Source organism: Mobula birostris, chromosome 14, assembly GCF_030028105.1.
Source record: "Mobula birostris isolate sMobBir1 chromosome 14, sMobBir1.hap1, whole genome shotgun sequence".
NCBI classification, from domain to species: Eukaryota; Metazoa; Chordata; class Chondrichthyes; order Myliobatiformes; family Myliobatidae; genus Mobula; species Mobula birostris.
Genome location: NC_092383.1, coordinates 78,438,689 through 78,453,731, shown reverse-complemented (window position 1 = coordinate 78,453,731; position 15,043 = coordinate 78,438,689). Strand labels below are relative to the sequence as shown.

At 38.7% G+C, this 15,043-nt stretch overlaps 1 protein-coding gene across 5 annotated transcripts in view; it reads right to left on the bottom strand.

Annotated features, from left to right (window-relative positions):
- The window catches only part of LOC140210002 (suppressor of tumorigenicity 7 protein homolog), a 146,914-nt gene that overhangs the window by 21,619 nt on the left and 110,252 nt on the right, over positions 1–15,043 (bottom strand). For 4 of the 5 annotated variants that reach the window (XM_072278722.1, XM_072278726.1, XM_072278725.1 and 1 more), the window contains 2 exons: positions 11,839–11,989; positions 2,300–2,392 (listed from right to left, as the gene is read on the bottom strand). In XM_072278722.1, the coding sequence (XP_072134823.1) occupies positions 2,300–2,392; positions 11,839–11,989 (244 nt within the window). The remainder of the gene's footprint in view (positions 1–2,299; positions 2,393–11,838; positions 11,990–15,043) is intronic. The other variant, XM_072278723.1, reaches the window with a different exon arrangement.

Below are 15,043 nucleotides of genomic sequence, written 5' to 3'. Positions count from 1 at the left end.
CAGTGAAAACTCAACAGGCTGAATGGCTTACTTCCATGTTATGACCATTCTGTGATTTTGAGGGCACGTGCTCAAGCAGAATTTAGAAAATTCAGAAAGAAATTCCATTTGTGCACTGATTAGATCTATATAGACTTGTTAATTATTTTTCAATGAAGTAACCAAAAGAGAGAAACAATGGGGAAAAACGTAGCAGACATGGGATACGTGGACTTGGAAAAGGTGTATGATAAAGTTCTGTATAATAGGCTTTTAATTAAGATTGAAGTCAATGGAATAGAAGGGAATGGAGGAGCATGTCCACAGAGTAAATGGAACTATAAGAACATGGATGGAAGATTGGCTTAGTGATAGTAAACAGAGAAACAGATTGAATGTTTTAGAACTGGAGGAAAGTATAGAGAGTGGGATGCCCTTGGATTTAATAAAGAGATCACTGCTTCTCTCCATCTATAATAATGACATGGACTTGGGTGTACAGTACAAAATAGGAAACTGGAAATGATATAAAACATGGAGGTGTTGACTTCAAGGGAATATGACAGTATTGAACAGGCTGATAAGTAACACATGATGTTTAATGCTGAGAAATGCAAATGTTACATTTTAATTGGAGAATGATTAGAAACAATAAAAGCTAAAGGGCAATGTTCTAAAACAGGTACAAGAACAGACCTATCTGTGGGTATGTGTGCATAGTTCATTGGAAGTGGGGGGAAAAGCGGTTGAGAAAGCTGTTGAAAAAGCCCAAGGGACCCAGGGAAAATGTACAAGGCCCAGATAGTTTTTAATGTCCAATATTATAGCATTGTATCTGCAGTTTCAGAAAGATGCAAGGTCAGAGAGGACACAGAAGCGGACTAGTGGATGAGCAACTTTAACAACATTGATATCAATGCCATTTAATAATATCTTGGCTTGATTATAGTCTCAACACCACATTTTTAGTCACATTAATCTTTAATTTCCTTGTTTTTCCAATTATCTAACTACTCTGCCTTAAAAATATTCCGAGATTTCTGCTTCTGCCTTCAAGGAGGAGATTTCCAAAGACTTGTAAATATTTAGTAACAGCTGCCTTAGGAGGTAATGGAGGCACATACTATTACAATGTTTAAAAGGCATTTGGACGAGAAAGGTATGGAGGGACAAGAACAAAGGCAAAATAACTTAAAATGACATGAGAAAAAAATTATGAAGTGGTTAAAGTTTAGAATGCACTGTTGGGATGGTGGTGAAGACAGATTTAATTGCTATGTTCCAGAATAACTGGCAAAGATGGAAAGGAAAGAATTAGTATGGCTATGAGAAGAATGTGGGAGCAGAACTAGCAAAAATCAGAATCAGCTTTAGTATCCCCAGCATATGTTGTGAAATTTGTTGTTTTGTGGCAACAGTACATAGTTCTTACATAGAGCCGGTACAGACTCAATGGATGGAACAGCCTCCTTCCATTCTAGGACTATTATGTGACATAGTGCAGCACTACAGTATTCATTTACTTTCCAGCCAATGAATTACTTTTTAAGTGTACTCTGGTAAACTGGGCAAACAATTTGCACATAGCAAGAGTTTGCAAAAGAAGAATGACCAGTGAATCTGCATATTTTGGGTTCATAAATAAAATACTGCAGATAATAAGAATCTGAATTTAAAAAATAGAAGATGCTAAAAATCTTCCGCTAGCATCTGTGGACGGAGGGAAGAAGTTTCTATTTCGGGTCATCATCTCAAGACGTTAACTCAGTTTCTCTTTCACCGGTACTACTTTTCTGTGTTTTTATTTGTGGTATTGGTAAAAGATTAAATGTTGTTCAAGTTGCAGGGGAGTGCCCCCTATAATTTATGAAGTCCAGCCAGTTTTTTTTGTTCACTGATAAAGACAAGACAATTCAACATCATCTAAAAGATATGTCCCACAGTTTGATACCCTCAATACTACTCTCGTGTGTTTAGCATAGATCATATGCTGAGTGCTGAGGAAAAAGAATGAGGGGATTGTGAAAATTTGCAAAAAAAAAGAGAACAAATTTTATAAGATTTTAAACAGAGTGGAGTTTGTAGAGAATAGAAGCAGCTTAAGGAAATTTTGGCAAGTTAAATCATGAGATGAGAAAGTTATGAATTGGGGTTTCAGCAGTGTTGAAGCTGGGAAGGGTGCAGGTGAAGAAGGAACACAATAACATTTCATTACTTTATTAAAGCATGACTTTTATTTAAAACTATTCAAGGTTCTGCTAAATTAGACAGAAAAGCAACAATCTTCATCAAGGTATAAAGGTTGAATCATAAAACATACATGGCAATAACTCTCGGTCTGCTGTTTCTGTGCAGCTGGGATATGGATAGAAAAGATGACCTTTCTCCAAGGGATATGGGATCATTCGAAAAGCTGAAAGCAGAACAGTAACACAGATAAGATATACAGTATTCAGTATAATAAACTACAGATGTTTATTCACTGCCACAATCTCCAGTGTGAATGTTTCTCTTCTTGTGAGATTCTGGGTATTAGTGATCAGAGTTTGAAAAAAAAAAGGGTCTGGTTTTACATAACTGACCCTCAGATGAGGTAAACTTGACATAGGCCATGTGTGTTTGTGAATAATTGATCATACACTGTCTACACAATTTGATGTAATCAAGGAACCAATCGCAATACCGAAGTCAGTTATTGCACACATTAATTTTATCTTGCTCATACTATCCTGTAGGCTTACAGTGAAACACAGCAGTGTGGCATACAACAGGAAGATTTACCTAAAAACTAAGTTTATCCAGTCTACAAGATACTTTAAATTAGTTTCAGGATTTCACATGCCCCACTGAACAGCTGATTGAAGAAATCACCACAGGCAAATAGTTGATCTGAGAGTAAAGAATGAAAAGCAATGCTTTCAGCCAACTATCCTAGAATGGACAGAGCAGGCTAATTTTCATCTCCCCCTCCAGAGCAAGCAACTCATGGTTATCCATGGCATCTTGACACCCTGTGGAATATGCACTGCATGAATGAGATAGAGGAAAACGGATAGTTAGAATTAGAATGATGGAAGGCTAGATGACAGAAAACAGGGACTACACACACACACACACACACACACACAGAAATTTAAATATGATGGTGTGGATGCTACATAAACGAAGTATACAAAATTGTACTTTGAGTAGGAATGGCCACATCCAATTTCCCAATGTAACAATCAATTAGATGCATTTACTCTCTAATTGCAGCACACAGATCTGGTTCCAAAAGTTTGCATGCAGATCAAATTATCTATGCTATGTGGTCAACAGGTAAGAGTACACGGAGCTAGAGATAATATATTGACATAGATTGAGAGCTGATTATTGACAGAGAGAAAGAATAAAAATAAAAGGATCTTTCTCAAGTTGTCAGGTTGTAACTAGTGGGTACCACAGGAATTGGTGCCTATAACCCAGCTAGTCAGAATCCAGATCAACAATTTTGTTGAGGGGAGCAGGTTTTATTTTTCCAGATTTGTTGACACAAAACCAAGTGTGACAGAGAATAGGAAGGAGTTATAAAGAGGCTTCTGGAGAAAGGTCTTCCACAATCACACCACTTCTCCACTCTCACTACTTTAATAGCAAAAGTTCATATTTGCCTAATCTGCCAACTTCTACTAACTGCAGATAAAAATGCAAGTTTCACACCTTGAAATCTGAGCAGTTTGCACTGTTTGTAAAGTTAGAGCTCCGAGTCATGTGAACAGAAAAGAGTTGTGAAAGAATGCTACCTTGTTTCAAGAAGCACACTTTCCTGGACTCATGTTCCCACAAGGTTCTCATATTAGGATTTATGCACCAAATTTGACAGTACATCTGTGTGGAGAATTCAGACTTTTAATAAGATTTTAGCATTTGCACCCAATGCATCACATTGTTGAGGCATCAATGTGTCCAGAGAGCAGGACAAGGGTGCAATCAGTGTAATTCCAGCTAGCCATCTCTGAACTAAAAGTTTTGCAAGCTACATACAACTCAGTGTTAATTTTTGGATAATTTCCCCAAGAGAAAACTTGAGACATCTGCTATGTTGAATTGTTGTTCCCACCATCTCATGTTCCGTGTCCAGTTAGATACTTAACATGAAAGAAAATCTTCCCAGTCCACCAAACTTGGAAAAATTATAAATTATAGCTATTAGCTTACAGCCTACTCCAGAGAAAACTGAACAGCAGAGAAGCTAGGAAAGAACTTAAAATTTTGATATGTACATGATGTCTTGTCCACGAGTCTCATCCAAAAATCTTGGGCATTATCAGAGACAAGACTCTCTCATATAAGCTACAATTCACTAAAACTGGTCAGAAAGTCAAAACAAGGGTAAGCTCATCTTGAAATTCCACTCCAGAGTACTGCTCTGGCTTATGATCCTGCAGGTGCCACACAAAGAGTATATGGCAGTGACAGGGATCCTTAAGCTCATTCCAACACAGTGGATACTAGTCCAAGCTCACATTTGCTCTGCCTGTCATTCACTGTGACGTCAATATCACCCACAAGATTAAAAAAGGGTTGCAGGCAACATCAGCCTCCACTTCCTTAACGATTTACAAAATACTATTACACTGTTTAAAGTCCTGGGAAACTACAGCTATGTCCATACCATGGCATATCCATTGAGGCCTGGCATGGAAACACCAATGCCCAGGAATGGTACAGGAAGTGACAGATACAGCCCAGTCTGTCACAGATAAATCTTTCCCAACTATTGAGCACACTTACAAAGAGCACTGCCACAAAAAAGCAGCATCCATCGAGGACCCCCACCATTCAAGCCATGCTCTCTTCTCGCTACTACCATCAGGCAGAAGGTATAGGAACTTTGGGTCCATACCACCAGGTTCGGGAACAGTAATTATTATCCAACAACCATAACTTCATTCATTTGAATTCATTCCATAACCTACAGACACACTTTCAAGGACTCTAAAATTTATGTTCTCAGTATTATTTATATATCTATCTCTATTTGTTTTATTTGCACATTGGTTGTCAGTCATTAGTTTATGTATAGGTTTTCATAAATTCTATTGTATTTCTTTATTTTCCTGTAAATATCTGCAAGAAAAGGAACCTCATGATAGCATATGGTGACGTACATGTATTTGATAATAAATTTACAGACTTCAACTTTGCTGGCATCAAATCCTCACTGATCTATCAGAGGCTCCTCTGATACAGTGAACTACCCAGAATTAACTTTGCATTTTGTGCCATTGGACAGCTTCTGTTTGTGAGGTAGGTGGCTATGCCATGCCTGGTCACTGCACTTTGGCCATGACTTCCACATTGTGATACAAAAATCACATCATTAAGATCCATTGCAGAGGCAATCCACTTCTGCACTTGGCATCGGGAAGCTATTGAGTGGAGATCCCCTGATGTCCAGGAAAGGCTTTTCCAATCAAGTGAACACTGATGATTAGCTACAGTGAGGTTTAAGAGAACAGAGGCAGTGAGAGAAAGTTTTATAAAAGTAGATCCTCAATCATGAGGTAGGCTGATTGAACAAACTTTCCCCTAATGGAAGGAAGAAAGGAAAAAGGAATGTATAATATATCGGAATTCAGACAAAGCATGGGACAAGGTTTGCAAACATCTGGTTGCAGAGGTACAGAGAACAAAACTATAGCAAGGTTGAAGTACAATTATACAGTCTTTGAGGCACTAGGGAAACAGAATCCACTATATGTCATAAAACGAAATAAGAAATCACTTTAAGATGCTCCCTACTGATTGATTTTGTGCATTTTCTCTATTGAGGCCTAGTTTACATGCAACTCAGTATGGGAAATAAAAAAAGGAGGATTTTGGGGACAGGGAGGGAAAGAGATTTAAGTACTTGATTGCAGACCATGGAGTGTAGCAGGCTAAACGGCAAAAAGAAAAGACTTAGGAACTGGATTCCAATTCATTGCTATAGGGGAAGAAAAGAGTGAATACCTAATATATAGGAGCTATGAGAAAGGATAAAAAAAAAAGGACTGCAAATACAGTGGTATACAAAGGTTTGGGCACCCCTGGTCAAAATTTCTGTTACTGTGAATAGTTAAGTGAGTAGAAGATGAACTGATCTCCAAAAGTCATAAAGTTAAAGATGAAACATTCTTTTCAACATTTCAAGATTAGTGTATTATTTTCATTGTGTACAATTTTAGAGTGAAAAAAGGAAAGGAGCACCATGCAAAAGTTTGGGCACCCCAAGAGATTTGAGCTCTCAGATAACTTTTACCAAGGTCTCAGACCTTAATTAGCTTGTTAGGGCTATGGCTTGTTCACAGTCATTGTTAGGAAAGGCCAGGTGATGCTAATTTCAAAGCTTTATAAATACCCCGACTCCTCAAACCTTGTCCCAACAATCAGCAGCCATGGGTTCCTCTAAGCATCTGCCTAGCACTCTGAACATTAAAATAAATGATGCCCACAAAGCAGGAGAAGGCTATAAGAAGATAGCAAAATGTTTTCAGGTAGCCATTTCCTCAGTTCGTAATGTAATTAAGAAATGGCAGTTAACAGGAACAGTGGAGGTCAAATTGAGGTCTGGAAGACCACGCAAACTTTCTGAGAGAACTGCTCATTGGATTGTTAGAAAGGCAAATTAAATCCCCCGTTTGACTGCAAAAGACCTTCAGGAAGATTTAGCAGACTCTGGAGTGGTGGTGCACTGTTCTACTGTGCAGCGACACTGGCACAATTATGACCTTCATGGAAGAGTCATCAGAAGAAAAACTTTCCTGTGTCCTCACCACAAAATTCAGCATCAAAAGTTTGCAAAGGAACATCTAAACAAGCCTAATGCATTTTGAAAACAAGTCCTGTGGACTGATGAAGTTAAAATAAAACTTTTTGGCCGCAATCAGCAAAGGTATGTTTGGAGAAAAAAGGGTGCAGAATTTCATGAAAAGAACACCTCTCCAACTGTTAAGCACGGGGGTGGATCGATCATGCTTTGGGCTTGTGTTGCAGTCAGTGGCACGAGGAACAGTTCACTGGTAGAGGGAAGAATGAATTCAATTAAATACCTGCAAATTCTGGAAGCAAACATCACACCGCCTGTAAAAAAGCTGAAGGTGAAAACAGGATGGCTTCTACAACAGGATAATGATCCTAAACACAACTCAAAATCCACAATGGACTACCTCAAGAGGCGCAAACTGAAGGTTTTGCCATGGCCCTCACAGTCCCCTGACCTGAACATCATCGAAAATCTGTGGATAGACTTCAAAAGAGCAGTGCATGCAAGACGGCCCAAGAATCTCACAGAACTAGAAGCCTTTTGCAAGGAAGAATGGGCGAAAATCCCCCAAGAATTGAAAGACTCTTAGCTAGCTACAGAAAGTGTTTACAAGCTATAATACTAGCCAAAGGGGGTGTTACTAAGTACTGACCATGCAGGGTGCCCAACTTTTGCTTCGGGCCCTTTTCCTTTTTTTGTTATTTTGAAACTGTAAAAGATGGAAATAAAAAAGTAATCTTGCTTAAAATCTTAAAGAAATGTGTCATCCTCAACTTTATGCCTTTTGGAAATCCGGTCATCTTTTACTCACTTAGCTATTCACAGTAACAGAAGTTTTGACCGGGGTGCCCAAACTTTTGCATGCCACTGTATGTACAAGGGCAACTAACAATCAAATCTTTTCTTAAGTAAATCCCGGTGGATATACTAATTCACATTACAAATTATAGGAACTTTATTACCTAGCAGTTTTTCTTGAGGAAACACACAGATTTAAAATTTCCTTAATAGACTGGTCAGATTGTACAAATGCAACATTCTACCACTGAATATGTACAAATTCCAACTAATTCATGTGTACATAACAAGACTCTAACAAATGCAGTCCACATACATTGTACCTTTTAGCACGTACTGAAATCCTCCCAATAAAACTAATCTATTCTAAAGAAATACTTCTAGATTTTTTTTAAACAGCAGTTGATTATCAGTAATTAGGATTAAGAAGAAAAGGCAATGAAATTTACATTCTAAAAATAAAGTCTCCCCATCCTCCAAGGCAATCATCCACCCACCCATCCCCAACCAGCTAAAGTTACCTTCAATCAAGGTTTTGAGGCCCATGTTTACAGTGCCCTTGGGCTTTGTGTACAGGAAGGAAATAGAAGTGTGTTTATGTGGCGAAGAGTGGATCGGTACTGATGGGACTGCCTGAGCAATAGTGATTTATGATTATTTGTTTACAAGAAAGGGGCTAAGGTGAATATTTGGAGAGACGATATAAAAACAGTTTAGGTGTATTATCACAGCTCTTCCCCTCCTCCAGGGGAGATTTTAGAATTTTTAAAATGTTTAACATGAATATTCTTTCAGTTGATATTTCTTTTCCCAGATCCATTGCCTTTCTGATGACTTAATAAACTTAAGGTTGACAAAACAAGTGTAACAAGATCCAATTTTATTTTCAGTGGAGGTGGTTTTCTTAGTCCCCAGGCCAATAATTATCCTTCAGTCACCATCACTAAAGTAGCTTATCTGCTTCTTTCTGTATGTGGAACCAAGATGTACTGAGATTTACCACTGTTTCCCACAATAACTTCTCTTCAAAAGTGCCACATTGCTTGTGAGACATCCTGGGGTTATGAAAGACTGAATATAAATGCAATTACATTCTTCTTAAATTCTGGTTCTTTGCACATACGCATATCAGTGTAATGGATCCCATGGAATTATTCAATCAAAAAGGGCCTAAAAGTTCCCTCAGCGAGCTGACCAAAATCATTTCATTTATTGTCCTGGCCAATACCACCAGCTGAATTAATTCATCCCTGTTTGGGGATTCTGCTATTTCCAAAAATGACTGCCAAGATCGTCTACAGGATAATGGTTAATGGACTTTGACATAATTAATTCATGTGATGCACTTTGATATTTGTGACACAATACACAACGTATGCAAATAATTTTCTTCTATGATACAAGTAATCAGAAGATAAAAGTTTATATATTTAAAAAGCTTTTCTCTGATTAGTATTGACAGAGTTTTATCCAGGGAACCTTAATTTCATGTTACATTTTTTTTAATAAATCATTACTTGTTTAAGGTATCCATCATCGATAAGGTTTACAATTATAAAAGGGAGGCTATCTTAAAGATATTCCAGTTCAAAAGATGAAAAGAGCAACATTTAGACCAAGTAAGGCTAGGGTGATAGGTTTCTTTCCTAAAGGATACTAGTGCATAATTTTTTTAAAGCCGGAATCAGTTAATTGTGCAAACACCAGCTCTGTATTTCATTGCTATTAAATGACTACAAATTCACTCAATGGTACTCTGGATAATTGCCCTGGCATTAATTCAATAACATAGCCACTTCATTTCATCTCTTTTGTTCCTGGTCACAGGCAATCAGTCCCAGTGGCAGTCTGTTCAGAGGTGTCAGACAGGGATGTATACAATCCCTGCCTTATCAATGGGGAGCATTTACTCAGGTATCCAAGGGGGTCACAAGGCAGGATGGGATAAAAAGCTTCTCTTCATGCACACATCTTACATCAGTTCTCCTCTTTCAGCAGTGTGATAGAAGCCAAAACACCACATCAAAACAAAATGTGCAACAATATTCAATAAACCAAGCACTAGAAAGTGATCACTGATTCACAAGTCCCTCCTGGCACATAGCAAAAGTGCTACACCTGTCCATTCACCTCCTCCCTCACCTCCATTCAGTGTCCCAAACGGTCCTTCCAGGTGAGGCAACACTTCATCTGCTAATCTGTTAGGGTCATCTACTGTATCCAGTGCTCTCGATGCGACCTCCTCTACATTGCTGATATCCAATGTAGATTGGGGACCGCTTTGTCTCCATCAGCAAAAGACAATTTCTCGGTGGCCAACCATTTCAATTGCAATCCCCATTCACATTCTGACATGTCAATCCACAGCCTCCACTTCTGCCATGATGAGGCTACTCTCAAATTGGAGGAGCAACAGCTCATATTCTGTCTAGGTCGCATCCAACCCAATGGCATGAACTTCGATTTACCCAACTTAAGGTAAACCTGCTTATTGCCTCCCCTTCCCCTCCAACTTCCCTTTCTCCTCTTCTATCAGACTTTTTCTCCAGCTCCTTTTTCCATCTATTACCTCCCAGTACTTACTTTGTTCCCCCCTCCCCCATCCACATGGTTTCACTCATTACCTTCTAGTTTGTATTCCTTTCCCTTCCTCCACCTTCTTATTCTGACATCCTCCCCCTTCTTTTCCAGTCCCTGAAATGTCAACTGTTCATTCATTTCCATAGATGCTGCCCGACCTGCTGAGTTCCTCCAGCATTTTGTGTGTGTTGCTTTGGATTTGCAGCATCTGCAGAATCTCTTGTGTTTTAAATTTCAGAAGTTACCAGGAAAAAATAATATTCAAATCTCTCAGGTCTAAGTGTAATCCTGTTCTGAGTAATTACTCTTAAATTCTTCCAAGAAGGTGAATAATAAAAACTAGCTTTATCCAGTCACCTATTTCCCAAAAAACAAATTTAAGAATATCCTAAATTGAAAGCCTCAACTTTGTCGATTTATCATTTCATGATATCAACTGTTGAAGTGGTTACAGTTTCTAGACGTACTACTGCTATCAAACTTCTGTGGCTCACTTGCGGGTAAGTGAGACTTACCACCTCACTTTCCTTTTTAAATACAATTAGATTTGAAACCTGTGAAATGACAAGTGAGATGTTAGCAAGGTTTCCAGTATTTGAATCTTACATTCTATGACTATTACAAATGATGTGCATGGTGACCAATGACAGAGATTAAAACTACCGTCTATGAATAATAAAGGGTGGGTCAGCTAAGATGAGAGCACTGGAGAGTGGAAATGTCCAATATTTAGAAGGGGTGAAAGTATAACAAGAGTAAGTTAGTAACCGTACAGCAGTTGCAATAGCACCATCCACACCATCAGTTCCAAGCTCATCAAAATCAACAAGCAAATTGCATCTCTATGTATTTAGTGCCCACTTTATTTGGTACACCTGTACACCAGCTCATAAATACAAATAGTTAATCATGTGCCAACAACTCAGTGCATAAAAGCATGCAGACACGGTCAAGAGGTTCAGTTGTTATTCAGACTAAACTTCAAAATGGGGAAGAAATGCAATCCAAGTGATTTTGACTGTGGAATGATGGTTGGTGCCAGATGGGGTGGTTTGAGCACCTCAGAAACTGCTGATCTCCTGGGATCCTCTCACACATGCAACAGTCTCTAGAATTTACACAGAATGATGCAAGGAGCAATAAACTTTTAGTGAGTGGCGGTTCTGTGGGTGAAAATGCCTTTTAAATGAGAAAAGTCAGGAGAATGGCCAGACTGGTTCAAGCTGACATGAGGGCGACAGTAACTCAAATAATCATGTGTCACAACGGAAGAGCATCTTTGAACACACAACACATTGATCCTTAGAGTAGTTGGGCTGCAGCAGCAGAAGACCAGACCGGACTCCACTCCTGTACCTAATAGAGTCGCCACTGGGTGTTTATTGCGGTTCAAATGTCAATAGCCAGGAAGGTGGGAACCAAAAGTAAACTACTAGCTTACTTTTTCCAACCAAAAGAAGGTCTTAAGTCTCGATCAAGATTATCTCCTAACCTACAAATCTCCAAATAAAGAATCACATGCTGGAAAATAATCACACCAGGCAGGTTTAGAAAGCAGAGAAACCCTTTGCATTCAGTTAATCTTCATTACAAAAACAGCATGAGACTCGTCGTGCTCAGACGATCCAATTAAACAAGATCACTTGAAAATCACACTGAATTAGTTTTGGCACAAACCGCAAAAGGATACTTACTGCCTTCCCATGTGCAGTGCAATAGGTTAAGGGCTCCCTCCACTCTCTTCCAGTGCTGAAGGTGAAAGAAAGCATATGCTATTGCTTCACTGTCTCCCCGCTTCAGAATGTGTTCCGGTGGCAAAATTAAACTTTTCATTTCTAGTAAATACTATGGAAAAATAAAGAATAGAAAAATTGGTAAGCGGTAATAACTTTCAAAGACAGGAGATATTATGAAGAGGGAGAACTTCAGAAGATCTGAATATTAAAAGATTACTTTCACCAATTTTCACACAAAACTTAAAGTCCTAACTTCATTGTGGATATTTTGGACAATTATTACACTTCTGTGGTACAACTGCAACTTTGCTACAGTGAAAAATTAACATCTACAATTTTGAGCCAATATGATTAGCTTTGTCACATGCACATCGAAACATTAAAACATACAGTGAAATTCATCATTCTGCATCAACAACCACAGTACGAGGATGACGCTGGGGCAGCCCACAAATGTCGCCACACTTCCAACACCAACATAGCGTGCCCAAAACTCACTAAACTGAACCATTCACCTTTGGGATGTGAGAGAAAACCGGAACACCTGAAGGAAACCCACGTAGTCATGGGGAGAACATACAAACCCCTTACAGATAGCACCTGGAACTGAACTCCTACTGGTGATTGCTGGTGTGGTAAAGAGATTGTGCTAACAGCTACACCACCATGTCACCATATTCCTTCACCCTCTCTGGTTTTCTAATTTTTCCCAGCAGGTTCACTTTTCCAGATCTGTATTTTGCCACTTTTCATCACTCTCCTGTTCCTCACATCGTTCCATATATCCATCGAGGTTCTGGGTTGCTACCAAGGACTACATTAAGTAGAGATACAGTACCAGTACAGTAATCCCTAAAAAATTTATTTGATCTTGCAAAGCATACAGAAAACAGCAGTAATATGAATGTACTGAATGTCTTATTTTATACGACATCATTTTAGATAATGACAAAATGGATAAAAGTAAAAATCAGACTTTTACTCGGTATGGGCAGTGGTTCCACCTTCCATCTAAACTGAACTCATGAATATATCAAAAGGTTTATATGGGTCATCAATTTCCTTACTACTGCAAAACTAAGCTATGCAAACTTTGCAACATTAAACATATCGGCACAATGTGTTTAGGCAAAGTGCATTAAAATTAAAGCATAAACTGTGCAAAATTTGTATGACACCTACGCAGAGTTTTGTTAAAATTACAGCATAGCATTGTACTGTGTGCCAGTCCTATAGAATGCAGCAATTTACTTACAGCTTTCCAATTTCTGCTGCTGGAATGTTTAATGCTGTAATCCTCCCTCCATCAACCATGCATTTCATTGGAAAACTATGCCAATTTCACGGTTTGCCCTCAATAGTCCCTGTGGCAGAATACAATCTTCCAGCCCATCTCTACCTCCTTCCTCCCCCCACCCCACCTTGTTCCACCTGCCCCCTCTCCTTACCTGTCACTACTTTTCACCAGCAGCCAGCGTCTCCCACTCTACCCCACTTGGCTCCACCTGCCCATCATCCCACTCCTCATCTGATTCTTAACTATCACCTACCAGCGCCTGTCTCACCCTGCGCTCTCACCTCCTATACTGGACATCTCTCCTCTACACTCTCAGAACTGATGCAGGGTCTTGATCTGAAACATTGATTGTCCCTCTGCCTCCAGATGTTGCTTGTCCCACGAGTTCCCCCAGTAGTTTGTTGTTTTTACTCCAGATTACAGCATCTGCCACCTGAATCTCTATACTGGCTGCCTGAATAAATTTCTAAGTTTTCATAACATTTTAATCTGTCACCAAGTCCCAAGGTTCATTGTTTGGATCCTCACCTATGGACTACTTTGCCATTATAGTCTCTCAACTGGCAGCATCTTTGAGAAGGTGGCACTGTGCAGCATTAGAGGAGGAATTACAAGGGAGAAATAGAGTTTGAAAGTGAATTTGCATTTATCTAACACTATGCTTCCTGTGAGACTTCCAAGCCCTTGAAAGCCAATTAACTACTTTGAAGTTCAATCACTGCTGTAGTGTAGCAATCATAACAGCAAATTTTGACAGAACAAAATTCTACTAAATTGCAATGAGATAAATTGTCACAAAACTTGTTTTAGCTCCATTGACTGAGAGTTAAACATTGGTCAGGACATTAGGACAGTCCTCTATTCTTCAAAACTTAGTACTCCAAAATCATCCAAAATTCCTGACCTCTGAGTGCAGCATTCTCTTGACAAAATGAAGTTGGATAAATATTAAAAAGTGAAAATTATGTGGGTGTTATGTGGAAATGTGGGCAAGGTAGACAAGTGAACTATCTAACTAGGTATTTTTTTCTTCAAAAGAGTTGGCACACAGTCGGGAAAAATATTTATTCATCTGTTACATTTTTTAAATCACTTTGGTCAAATCAAAACACTTTGCATCCAATAAAATACTTCTAATGTACTACAAAGGAAGGAATATTTATGAACTGAAACACCTTCTTCTGTAATGTACTTGTTTATGCTTCTATCTGACATTACCTTCAATTCTAATACTGCAGAGAAGGATTACATCCTCCTTAAGTTTCTTTGGTTGATGGCCAATAGCCATGCTCTTCCGACTTAGAGCTGAGGTTAACAATGTTTTACATTCATAATAGGTACCATTTTTCAGACTGCAAAGCCAGATACTGCTCCGCTTTAGAGTTGCTTTAATGGCACCAAACTTTGAAAATCTGAAGATTAAACGAGGTGTGATGCCAAATAAATAGTTAACTATCAAATTATATGTCAAACCAGTTTCAAAGATTAAAGAAAGCAAACTTCACATTTTCCATGTGCTTATCTAAAAGCCTCTTTTATGCCTCAATCACATCTACCTCCTTTGCTTTTGGTTATGTAGGTTGGGTCATGATATCAGTTGAATAATCTAAACTGACAGCTTTGAATAATGCAAGATGGATCATCCAACTAAAATATTAACTCCCTTTCTCTTTTCACAGATGTGGCCTGACCCAGTGATTATTTCCTGCCATTTTTGTTTTATTTAAGATTTCCAGAATCTGCTTTTTTATTATGCATTTGTTGAATGCACTGGCATTTCTCTTCCAGCAGTCTGATGAAGGGCCTTTGACCTGATAAGCTAACTTTGTTTCTCTTCATATAGCTGCAGCCTGGCCTGCAGTGTGT